The sequence below is a fragment of the Rhinatrema bivittatum genome, chromosome 16 (genome assembly GCF_901001135.1).
Source record: "Rhinatrema bivittatum chromosome 16, aRhiBiv1.1, whole genome shotgun sequence".
Taxonomy (NCBI): Eukaryota; Metazoa; Chordata; class Amphibia; order Gymnophiona; family Rhinatrematidae; genus Rhinatrema; species Rhinatrema bivittatum.
This window is the reverse complement of record NC_042630.1, coordinates 7410207-7421917: the sequence shown is the minus strand read 5'-3', so window position 1 is coordinate 7421917 and position 11711 is coordinate 7410207. Positions and strand designations below refer to the sequence as shown.

Genomic DNA, 11711 nt, shown 5'->3' with positions numbered 1-11711 from the left:
GGGGCCAGAGAAGACAGAAGGCACTGGTTGAGTCCGATCACCACTTTATCGCAAGGTCACAGGATTCATCTGCAACACCAGAGGCAGCAGGGGATTCTGCTCTTGCAGCCCAGAAGGATAAATGTGACTCTGTTGCCTGCCTCTCTGCACTCTCATACAGTCTGATCTTGCACATGGGGGGGGGGGAAGAGACATTAAAACTAAGTCTGTTTTCTTTCAAATTTTGATACATACCCGTCATGTTCAGCTTCCTTTCCACTCTGTCAGAAGCCAGGACCCAACTCCGCCGTCACTTCCCTGTGCCTCCGCACACCATACAAGCTGTTAATGACATAGTACAATTAGTAGAATTTGGTGGAATTTTATTTGCATTTCATGTGTCTAGCAAGCAGACCCCAGGCTTTGTCCCCTGTTGCACTGACTGAGGAGGGGGCGTCCAGGGATCTGTTCCCTCTGGCCCCCAGCCCCTGTCTCCATATGTAAATAAAGGTGGTACAGTTTCTGGGGAGATGTTTACATTGTTAATAAAAGACAGGGATCAGTTTTGTTATTAAATGGTTAATCACACATTCCCCCAACCCAAAGGGAGATGGGGGTGTGTGTGCATGGAGGGAGCTCCAAAAGACCTCAGCAGTGACTGGAAATGTGGAGGGAAAATCTGCAAGCAGAAGAAGCTTCCAGCTGCCACTGCAGTGGGGGAATCCGAAGGATCTTCAATAAGAATTCTAAAGTTGCTTGCATTGAACTGCACAGACCGATAACTGCTGCTCTTGGACACGCACAGAGCTGAGCAAATCTCTGCTTTCTGCTCAAACAGTTAAGCAGAGTTGTCTGCCATTCATCACTTTTTTCTCGTTCTGTACACATCATGTCATTGCTAATCTGCCTGAGTAGATACACTAAAGGGTCAATTACAAAGATGGGGGAGGGCGCCGAAGTACGCACCGAGGAAGAAGCAGAAATTGCCAGTTTGTAACTGGGCAACGCACACGAAGACTACAAATCTCAGCGTCCATCTTGCCAAAATCAGACTACAAATCCATTTTTTCCCCTAAGCTATGACTACATTTCCCTGCATGCCAAGGGGGGGGGGGGGGTAGAATACCAAGGCTCCCATGATGCACTGTGGTTAAACCAGGAGCGCCTCGACCTCTCCCCAACGATGACTCGTTGTCAGATGAAAATGAAGGGCATGCTGGGAGCTTTAGGCAGTTACTTTGGCAACGCATGCGCAACTTGTCACGCCGCAAAAGTTTCCCCGTCTGAGAGAGAGAGAGAGAGAGCTGCGATTGGTTAATCAGGGGGCACGACAGCAGGGACGGGACAGCGTAGAGACAGGAAGAGAGGCCTGGGCGGATGACGTCAGGGGTCATGTGACGAAGGAGGAAGTAGAGGGTGGGAAAAGTTCTGAGCCTGGAGAGACGAAAGTAAAGGGTAAGGAAGTGACAGGGTTGGGGGGAGCAGGGAGTAAAAGCAGAAACATAATGAGGAGGGCGACTGGGGACCCCCAGAAGGAAGGAGGGAAGGGCGAGGAGGGGCAGTTGGCTAAATAGAGTGAGAAGTGTTACCCTCCCTTATAGGGAAGTGAGAGGGGGAAAAACCAAAACAAGACAGCAGGAGAGACAGAGGAGAAAAGGCAAACCAGGCCTAGTCTCTTCCCCACACCCCCGACTTTATTCTCTCCGCTGCTCTGGCATGGAAGGGAAGAGCGACTCTCACCACTCCCCCTCCCCCGTACCTTGGAGAGCCGTGAAGGAGGTGAGGACCGATTCCTAACCATGCACATCTCGTTCCAGGGGGATCCCAGGAGCGAGCCGGAGAGCGCTGGCGGGGCTGCACGACTATGGGACAGCCGAGACCCCCGGAGACCTCTTGAGGCGGATGACGTCGCCAGGCCGCACCATGGCTTCCCGCGCAGCTCCCTGCGTGTTGCTGCTGCTCTGCGGTGAGGCTGCCCCGCGGAGATTCGGCGGGCACGGAAGGTTCTTCTGCCCCCCCCCCCCTTCCAACTAATTACACCGGAAAAGCGATTTCAATTAACCCGGTGGCACTGACGCCTGCGCTGCACCCTGGAGCTGACTCTGATCGCTCCTCCTCCTGTCTACACGCTCGAAGCAGCCCTGGAGCAGATTTTAGTGTCATCTGTGTAAAAAAAAAAACAAAAAAAGCATGTTTTTTTCCTCCTAACCGCTCTGCAGTATCGTTCACCGAGTTACTCATTAAAACAGACCTGGGACAGATCCTTGAGGAATTCTGCTCCATCCCACTTCCTCAGAGTGAACTCCTTTATCACCACCATCTCGTTTTGTCAGGCAACCCATTTCTAATCCAGCCCGGCCCCAGGCTGCTCAGTTTGGAATCAGAAACTTAGTTGCATCCAGTGCCCAGAACCGATCTAGTACTCTGTCAAAATATTTTAAGAAAAACTACATTTATCGAAATGCATTATTATTTTAGCACTTAGATAATACCCACACTCAGGGCACTTTAGAACAAATTATGGACATATTTAACAAGTCCCTACTTTGGAGTCTTAAGCATTACTGTGGGAGAAGCAGGATTGGAACCTGGATCTCTTAGTTGCCAGCTCACTAGGCCATTGCTCTCCTATAAATATAATAGCATTCAATCTAAATCATATAAGGAATGTACATAAACACTCCAAAACAGCCAAGGTTGCTGGCATTAAAATTCATAAATTGCATGCATTCTGAATAAAAATTATATTGAAAAAAAAAAAAATTCATAAATTTGCTTAATACAGGGGATCTGACTGGAAGAATAAATACAATGTGGAAATCATTTTGTGCAGGCTTTGTTGGGTGCGAGGGGAAGGGAAGGAGGGTCCGCAGGATGCAGCCATGCATCCGCCTGGGACCTTTCCCTCTCTTGGCTGTCCTGTGTTGCGGAGACCTGACTATCTCTTCAGAGAGAGATTGTAGCTCCTCCCCTGCCATAGGAGAGGATCCCCCAGAAGGAGAAATGGAGAAAAGATTGAAATGTACTTGGAGATGGAGGATGGCAGGCAGGCAGGCTGGGAAACATTTTCTATTCTTCCAAAGAGAAATGAAACTTGACATTACATCAGTTATTGCTGCTCCAGTGACATTAGCTCGATTTAGTGTTTGGGGGTTTGAAAGACCTTATCTGAAGCAGTGGAAGGTCATGGGGGAAGGAAGCTAGGCTAGGTGTTATGCGCCAGCTGGTAGCCCTCCATCGCTCAGCCCTCACCTCTTCTGTTTTCTTTCTCCGTCAGGCTCTCTTGGGTGTGCGCGGGCAGACGTCAGCTTTGGTGAGGGTGAGTATACAAGAAAGAATGAGGGAGGATGGCCTGAGGAAAGAAGCGAGGTGGGGGATGTTCTCCTCTGGGGCTGTCTTAGCTCTGCCTTTCATCTCCTCAGACCCTCCAGTGCATCCTGGGACTCTCATGCTCTTGTAATGAGTGCTCTCTGCAGACTGCGATGAATGTTCCTTCTATAGAAGCATTTGTGATCACTCGCCAGAGGAAGCTGTGATTTTAGAAAAAGCCCTAATGCTTTTGATGTAACTGCAACATCGCTCCCCATTTTGATGGAGGGGGGGGAGAGGAACTGGATACAGCCAACAACCAACCTAGGCCCTGACTTTTATGGTCTGGGGTACTGAAATGCAGACATAAGGGGAAAAGCACAGGGTGGCTTTTGTGGCCAAGTCCCAAAGCAAAGAACGTCGGGCAGTATTGTCTGAATTATCCAGAAGGCTCCTCACCCAGTAAAAATGTTGCTGGCAGTAATTTGTTATGGGTTTGACAGTTGCTCGGTTTTGATTGATTGTAAATATTACTACCCTTAACATAACTGCACAGAGCGGCAGATACAAACCCCCCCACCCCCTGCATGGAGTGGCAGATACCATCATAAGCTTGTGCGGCAGACTGGCTGGGTCATCTGGTCCTTTTCTGCAGTCATTACTATATTACTATGGGAACAGCCCTTATTATTCTTTTTTCATCTTTAGTTTTCCACCCTTCGTAGTCTCTCTTAGCATGCTGCTGCGGTAGCGAGGATCTAATGTTAGTGCATCGCTGGGATGTCACTGCTGAAGCATCTCGGCCGGTGAAATTTGCAAGGTCACAGAAAGTCATTTAAAAATATCTAAACACCGAGGAATGGTCCCAGCTCCTGCTGTGTGAATTTTATTTCTGGGCAGAACAGTCTGAGCTTTCTGGTCTGTTGCAACTCTGCAGTGGCTTTGGGCAGTATTTCTTAACCAGGAAAAACCCAGCTTGGGGAGCCACAGAGGGGAATTATTTAAGTCTCACTTTTTATTCTTTCCAGGTCATGCCTGAACCGCCATAGAGCAACATTAAAACAGTAGAGCTAATTTGCCTGCTAAAGCTAACAATATTAATCTGTACGATCTTCTGTTCTTCCGCAGAGGCCTGCAAAGGAATCCCACAGGTGCTGACAGACACCTCAGGGCACATCAGTAGCCCTCTGACCATCCACGATTATCATTTCTCCAGGAGCTGCACTTGGATCATTCAGGCCAAGATAAAAGAGTTGGTGTCCATCAGGTAGGAACATGTGGCCCTCTGGCGAAACCTCCACGGCCTTGAGGACATCCAGTCCTCTACTGGAGCCCCTCCTGCCATGAAACCTCCAGCTGTCTGCTGCAGTCCCCACTGGTTTTCTTCCTGCCGCTCTGTGATACCTATCATTTATCTGCTACAGGTTCGACAGGTTCTTTATCCCATGTGACTCAGAGCGGCTGACAATCCAAGCAGCAGGGCGCAAGCCAGTTACCCTGTGTGGAAAGCAGAGCCCCGGACCTGTGCAACTGCCCGGGGGCAACATCAGCCTCGTGTTCTCTGTGAGCCAGAATCCCAGCACAGGATTCCAGCTCTCCTACTTCAGACGTAAGGCGGGAGGGAGGCATGCTTGGGAGAAGGAGGAACAGAGAGGAGTAGGAGGGAAAGGAGGGGAGTTGAGAAACGGAAGGGAGGGTAGATGGGGGAGGAAGTATTGATAGTGCACGTTTATTGTGTTTTATTATGTATATTGTTTTACTGTTTTTAACGGTTTGTACACTGCTTCAGTGGTGGTATATAAGTAAGTGAGGATCAGCCGAGGCAGAGGAAGTGAAACAGGGACAGGGAGTCAAGGGAAATTGAGGCAGGACAGAGGGGAAGGAGGAGAGAGAGGAAATAGGAACTTCCTTATCGTCCACCAGACCAGTCCAGATAGATGGGATTTTCTCCCCTACCAGCAGTTGGAAGCAGAGAGTGAAAGCTTTACCCTACTCTTAGTACTTAAGTTACTGTGCTACCTGCAGTTTCCCAGTATTCTCTGTCTCCAACAAATGGTAGGAGTGTCCATCCTCCATTCTGACATTTTGGTGAAGAATTTGCTTTCAAGGATGTTAGGTCCTATTGGGCCATCTCATTTCCTGGCCTCTTCTCCCTCTCTGCAGAGGATCCCCTCCTGAAGAAGATCTCCAAATGGGAAGTATTTGCTTCATTATAAGCATCCCTCTTTCATGGTGGGCAGGGGTGTTGGATCCTTAAGAATTAAAAAAATAATACTAATAATTGGCAGGGAGTCCTTCTCCAAGGTCAGAAGGAGAAGAGCAAAGGCAGTTCTGCCCACAGGGTGGGCTCCTCGAGACGCTGACTTCTGCTGTAGAGAGGGCGCATTGGAAGCGTGGAGTTGGAGAGTCCAGATTGGGTAACGGTGACCATGGATGCCAGTTTGAGTGGCTGGACGGGGACATCTGCCAAGGACAGACAGCACAGGGTTTCTGATCCATCAGGCGTTTAAAAAAGAAACAAGGAATACAGGTTAGGAGTCGCTTCCTCCCAGGGGCTTGGTAGACAGTTTCATCTTTTTTTATATTTTTTTTTATTTTTAACGAAGGTGGTTTCTGTCCTTCATGGAAGTCAATCCATAAGAATTGCCTGCATTAACGAAATCAGATTCTGGCTCTACCAAGCAGTCTCAGGAACTTCACGTTCCCTTTTTCTGATTCACTGTATTTAAAGTTCAAGGTTCTTATTGAAAATATTGTTTTTTACGTTACGTTATGCTTTACACTCCTTGTTATTTGTAAACCGGGTTGATGTGATGCCTATCATGAAACTCGGTATAACAAAAACAATAAATAAATAAATAAATAAATAAATGTTCATACAACTCTTAAGGCATTTGAAGGTCACGAATGAATTTCGGAGATCGGGCTAACTTTTTGTTTTTATTTAGTGGTCGCAACAAAGGGGAGAAGGTGTCCACTGGTAGATTAAGGAGACCACTGCGGCAGCGGACGTTTTCAGAGCCCATTCTGCTAGGGCTCACGTGGCTTCATGGGCCAAATGGCATCTGCTGTTGCTACAGGATATTTATAGAGCGGTGACTTGCTCTTCTCTTCACGCGTTCTCTAAGCATTAAAGGCTGGATGTCTGGGCTCCAGATGCCACTGAATTCAAGCGAGCATCTTGTGAGCAGGTCTTTCAGATTCCCTACTCAGCTTAGGGACATCCCATGCATCTAGACTGCTCTGGTGGATGATAAGGAAGGAAACATTGGTACTTATCTTCTTTCCTTGAGTCCTGCTAGAAGAGTCCAGAATTTCCTCTCTCTGAATCTGAAAGCCATTCTTGTGTGTGTGCGCGCGTACGTACGTGTATCCAGTGTGTGTGCGCGTGTGTGTACGTACGTGTGTGTGTGTGTGTACGTACGTGTGTGTGTGTGCGTGTGTGTATCCAGTGTGCGTGTGTGTATCCAGTGTGTGCGCATGTGTGTTGCTTTTTTGGCAGTTTCATCTTCTGGATGGAGGGCTGGCAAGCCTAGTTTTGGGTTCCCTGATGGTTAAAAAAAAAAAAAAATTCTCCTGCTTCAAAGGGGTGAACTTTGCGGACTCCGTCCTATACCCCTGAGGTGCCAGCTAGAGTCTGCCAGTATTTCTCTGTCTCCAGCAGATGGTGGAGGTGCCAAAAAATACCAACAGTTCAATAAAGCTTTTGTTCACCGTCTCCATCAGCTGATAGGGAAGAAAAAACCGATCCATCTGGACTGGTCTGGTAGGACTCAAGGAAAGAAAATTAGCAAATAAGAACCAATTTTTCCATGAAATAAAAAAAAAAATATATATATATATATAAATATAGTGAGAAATGTCCTAAGAGTTTAATTCTCTCCTTCCAGATTCACCCGGTTGCCTTTCGCACCAGTTCCAGTGCTGGAACGATAACTGCGTGCCAGCTCTGTGGCTCTGCAACGGTGTGGATGAATGCACGGACGGCTCGGATGAGGCCGGATGCCCCCTGGAAGCGTCTGCCCTCTCTCCTCCCCCTCCCCCGCCGGCTTGCAACAGGACCCTGGACAGCTTCTACGGTGTCCTGTCCTCGCCAGCGTTCGGCGATGACCCCTCGGCACTGCACGAAGGCTGCGAGTGTTGGTGGCTCCTGGACCCCCATGACAGCAGCCGCCTGGTTCTGCAGTTTGTGACCCTGGAATTGGGCTACTCCGATGCCTTGCGGGTCTACGACGAATCCCCCGGGGGCCGGCTCCTGCGCGGCCTGGACTTCCTCAGCAACGGCCAGAAGATCACGGTGGAGTCCTTCGGCAGCAAGGTGGCGGTCTTCTACCGCGCCGGCAGAGGCGGCAGCCGTGGCTTCAACGCCACCTACCACGTGCTGGGCTACTGCCTGCCCTGGGACACGCCGTGCGGGGGCGGCGAGGGCGGCTGCTTCACGGACGCCCAGCGCTGCGACAACTCCTGGGACTGCGAGGGAGGGCAGGACGAGCGGGGCTGCGGCGGCTGCCCCGGCGACCACTACCCCTGCGGCGGGGGCCGCGGCGGGGGCAGCTCCTGCTACACGCTGGCGGACCGCTGCAACTACCAGGCCTCCTGCGCGGACGGCGCCGACGAGCGGCACTGCCGGACCTGCCAGCCGGGGAGCTTCCGCTGCGAGGACGAGCACTGCATCTACGAGAGCTGGGTGTGCGACGGGCAGGCCGACTGCGCGGACGGGAGCGACGAGAGGAGCTGCGGCTACCAGCCGCCCCGCAAGGTGGTGACCGCCGCCGTGGTGGGCAGCCTGGTGTGCGGGCTGCTGCTGGTGGTGGCTCTGGGGTGCACGTGCAAGCTGTACGCCATCCGGACCCAGGAGTACAGGTACGCCTCTGCCTCTGAGGGGGGCTGGGTTACGTGGGGGTGGGGGGGGGGGGGGGGGGTCTTCACAGCTTCTACAACCTTTTGTCTTCTCTCTCCCTCTCTTCGCCACAGCATCTTTGCCCCGCTTTCCCGGACGGACGCGGAGTTCATCCAGCGGCAGGCCCCTCCCTCCTACGGTCAGCTGATCGCACAGGGCGCCATCCCGCCCGTGGAGGACTTCCCTACCGAGAACGCTGGCGATGTGAGTGCGCGCCGTCTGGGGAGGGAGGGGGCAGGAAATCCGCGCAGAGCCGGCTTGCCGCTGTACGCACGCACGCGTTCCCAGTTCTAGTTTCCTTTGTCCTGTGGTTTTGGTTTTGGTTTTTTTTTTTCTCGTACTGAAACGTTTTCCTGGCTTTCGGGGCAGTGTGCGAATCCCTGGAATGATACGCACGCTGTGTCGGTTCTGGAAGGGAGCCCAAGCGATGTCACCAAGCGAAGCAAAGTCCTGGTGCGCTGTGGGGTCCGTGGCAGTGCTTTTGCTGGTTTTGCGTGCACTCGGGACTCCCAGAAACCACGAGCACTGCTTCTGTCGCGGCCCCAGCCCACCTTAAAGGGCAGAAGCTGGGCTTGGAAACTCCGAGCGGCGCTGCCCGGCCTCCCGCCAGCGTGAATGGGTTTTGGGCATTTCACCTCCTTCCCCTCTTACCACGTTCGTCCACGAGCCACTGAATGCTTTCCTGTCTCTCTCTCTCCCTGCAGAATTCGGTGCTTGGGAATCTGCGCTCCCTGCTGCAAATACTGCGGCAGGACCAGGCCCGGGGACTCCCTGCTCGCCGACGACACCGGAGCCGCCACCTGCGCCGCTTTCTGCGCCGCCTTCGCAGATGGGGCCTGCTGCCCTCGGCCACGGCGGCAACTGCCGTGTCCAGCTCCCCGCCGGAGGGGGGGGACGGCTGCGGCGGCGGCAGCACGGGCCGGGAGCCCACAGCAGCCTCCGCGGAGTCCGAAGGGGCCGAGGATGGCGAGGGGGCCACGGGCGGCTCCGAGTCGGCCGTGGCCCCCGAGGCTCCGCCTCTTCCACGGAAAGTGCCACTGCTGTCCCCTCACGCCGGCGCCAACGCCAACCTCATGCCAAGAGCGGAAGCGGGGAACCCGGCGCCGCCTGGCAACGAATGCGCGCCGTCCTCCTTGGGGACGGTCTTGTCTGGCGTGGTGCAGACCCTGCGGGGCCGGTTCTTCTCGCAGCGCCAGGAGTGGGGGGTCCGTGGCGATGCGGAGGCCCCCTCGCAGCCTCGCTCGGGGGGGGAGGAGGACGATGACGAGGTACTGCTACTGCCGCTGGCAGAAGGCTGGGCAGAGATGCTCCCGGAAAGGCCGGGCATGGCCGGGGAATGGAATACGCCCTCCCCAGCAAACCTTTCTGTTAACCATGATGATGATGATGATGATGATGATGCCATGCTTCTTCCCTGTTAATGTCTCCACCTCTTTTTCTGGAAATGTCTGACTACAAGCTTTTTCTATTCATCCCCCTCCTCGTTGGTGGTTTTTTGTAGTTGAAAAAAAAAAAAAAAATCAATATCGCTGCATCGCTCGGGCCCTGGCCAAAGGAGCTGATCCTGCTCTGTGCAAGCCAGTTTGAGTTTGTATCACAACACCAGCTCTTGTGGTTTTGAGTTGTGAATTGAGTGAGGGAAGGTCTTTCAGGGCTGGAACTCCTGGAGTTCGTTATCCACTTAAGTAAGAGACTTGCCGTAGCAAACTGCTCCGAAAATGAAAATGCTAATATATATATATATTTTTTTACTTTCAGCTTTTGTATGTTTTTTGTTGTTGTGGGTTTTTTGTTTTTTGTTGGGTTTTTGTTTTTTAAATTTAGATCACATAACCCCCGCCCTCATCCCAACAGAAAGTTTTCTAGTAGGAATAATTGCACCTGGGACCAGGCATTTCCTTTGCTATTAATATCCCTGCATGCACCTCCTCCATGGGGGGGTCATCATTACAAAAAAACCCACAACTGTGTTGCTTCCCTCCCCAGCTCCTGATTTATGGGGGTAAATCTTAAATATAGGTGTTAACAGTATCGATTATTTATTTTGTAAAACAGAGGACACCAACTTTTTATTAAAGGCTTTGTACCATGTTTTGTACCTGGGGAGAGATTATTATTATTATTATTTTTAGAATGGATCAGATTTGTTTTATCGCCAACAGGGGGGAGGCATTTTAAGAAACTCTGTATTTTGATCCTGCCTCTTCCCGGCCCTCCAGTTAAACATGATCCTTCTTCTATAAAAGTCGATATTAAAAATAATAAAGCGAGTGAGCAAAAATGTAAAAAAATAAATCAGCTACGGTGTCTGATGTAGACCACAAGGTATTGGGCTTTGTAAAAGAAAAGACCTGCACTTCCTGGGAGGCGGGCGCATCACTTCCTGTGTGCACAAACGTCCCGCCCACCATGCGGGTTATCCTGGCCCCTGAAGTCACTGACGTCCAATCGCGAGGGATACCCTGATTGTCTTTTTTTTTTTTATTACAGTATATATATTTTTTAAACTCATTGCATTTTTTATCGCTTCTGAGCATTCCCTGTGGTGATAACCCCCCTCAGATCCTAACTTCTAGGCTTGGTATTTGCTGTTGCGGCAGAAAGATTTATCAGTTGGCATTTTTAATAAAGAGGAATGTTTGGGGAGGGTGTTTGTTTTGTTTTTTAAAGCAAAAGAAAGGAATGAACAGTTGTGAATCTTTTTAATTTTTTTTTAAACTGTCAAATTGTTCTTGACATTTCCACTTCTCCTTTAAGTAACTTTGGAAAAGAGGGTGCACTAGGGATAGACGGGAAGAAGGGCTCTGAAAACCCCTTTAAAAGTTGATCTGAAGTAATTCATGAATTAAAAGGGGGTGGTTAACCTTTGGTTAATCGGGAGAGCAGCAATACTAAGAAGATGAGCTGGAGTTGCTGGGGATAAACCTCCTCACTGGATCCAATTTTAGGGGGAATCCGAAAGCACTCAAAAGAGAAACCCCACTCTGAAAGGGGTGACTGAGGCTTGCACTAAGGAGCAGCAGACGCTGTAATTAAGTGATTCGGTTTTGTCTCTTGTTTTACTGGCTTTAGATCTTTGCACATAAGTACCTTACAGGTTGAATGGGACTGGTGACGCTTTTATGAATCCCTAAAGCTGGGTGATGAGAAAGCCATGCCCTCTGCATACAGCCTGGCCCTCCGGCTCCGAGTCACTCCAGCGGGCCGGTCCCGGAGAGCAGCTGGAAGATGCTTGAGCCACGGGGACGTGTCCACTGTGTGCTTTTCAACTACTCGGCTGTGTCCAGAGCTCGTGGCTTGCTTTTTAGGAAGAAAAGCAAAACATTTGTACTGTTTTAAAGGAAGATTGCACATTCTTGTAGCTGACACTGATTTGCTCTGTTGGGGTATCTTTTCTTAAGGAGTTTGTAATGGGTTCTTTGTTGGTATGATTGTATATTTTTTGTATTTTTTATAGGTGTACTGGGAATTTGAGAGAAATATATGTATATATCTACTGTATCATAAAGAAGAGGAGACTGTA

At 50.5% G+C, this 11711-nt stretch overlaps 1 protein-coding gene across 1 annotated transcript; it reads left to right on the top strand.

The window, feature by feature from the left end:
- Nucleotides 1–1276: 1276 nt before the first annotated feature.
- Nucleotides 1277–11711, top strand: LRP10 (LDL receptor related protein 10). Its single transcript, XM_029580296.1, has 8 exons — nt 1277–1434; nt 1797–1945; nt 3257–3298; nt 4417–4555; nt 4713–4897; nt 7179–8151; nt 8263–8392; nt 8893–11711. Exons 2-8 carry the CDS (start codon nt 1882–1884, stop codon nt 9607–9609), a joined length of 2250 nt encoding a protein of 749 aa, XP_029436156.1. The 5' UTR covers nt 1277–1434; nt 1797–1881; the 3' UTR covers nt 9610–11711.

Bases quoted from the DNA above. Each gene is read 5' to 3' on its own strand.
- LRP10 (XM_029580296.1), top strand. From the start codon at position 1,882: ATGACGTCGCCAGGCCGCACCATGGCTTCCCGCGCAGCTCCCTGCGTG. The intron at 3,299-4,416 runs GTGAGTATACAA...GTTCTTCCGCAG, and splicing joins AGACGTCAGCTTTGGTGAGG to AGGCCTGCAAAGGAATCCCA. The intron at 8,152-8,262 runs GTACGCCTCTGC...TCTTCGCCACAG, and splicing joins ATCCGGACCCAGGAGTACAG to CATCTTTGCCCCGCTTTCCC.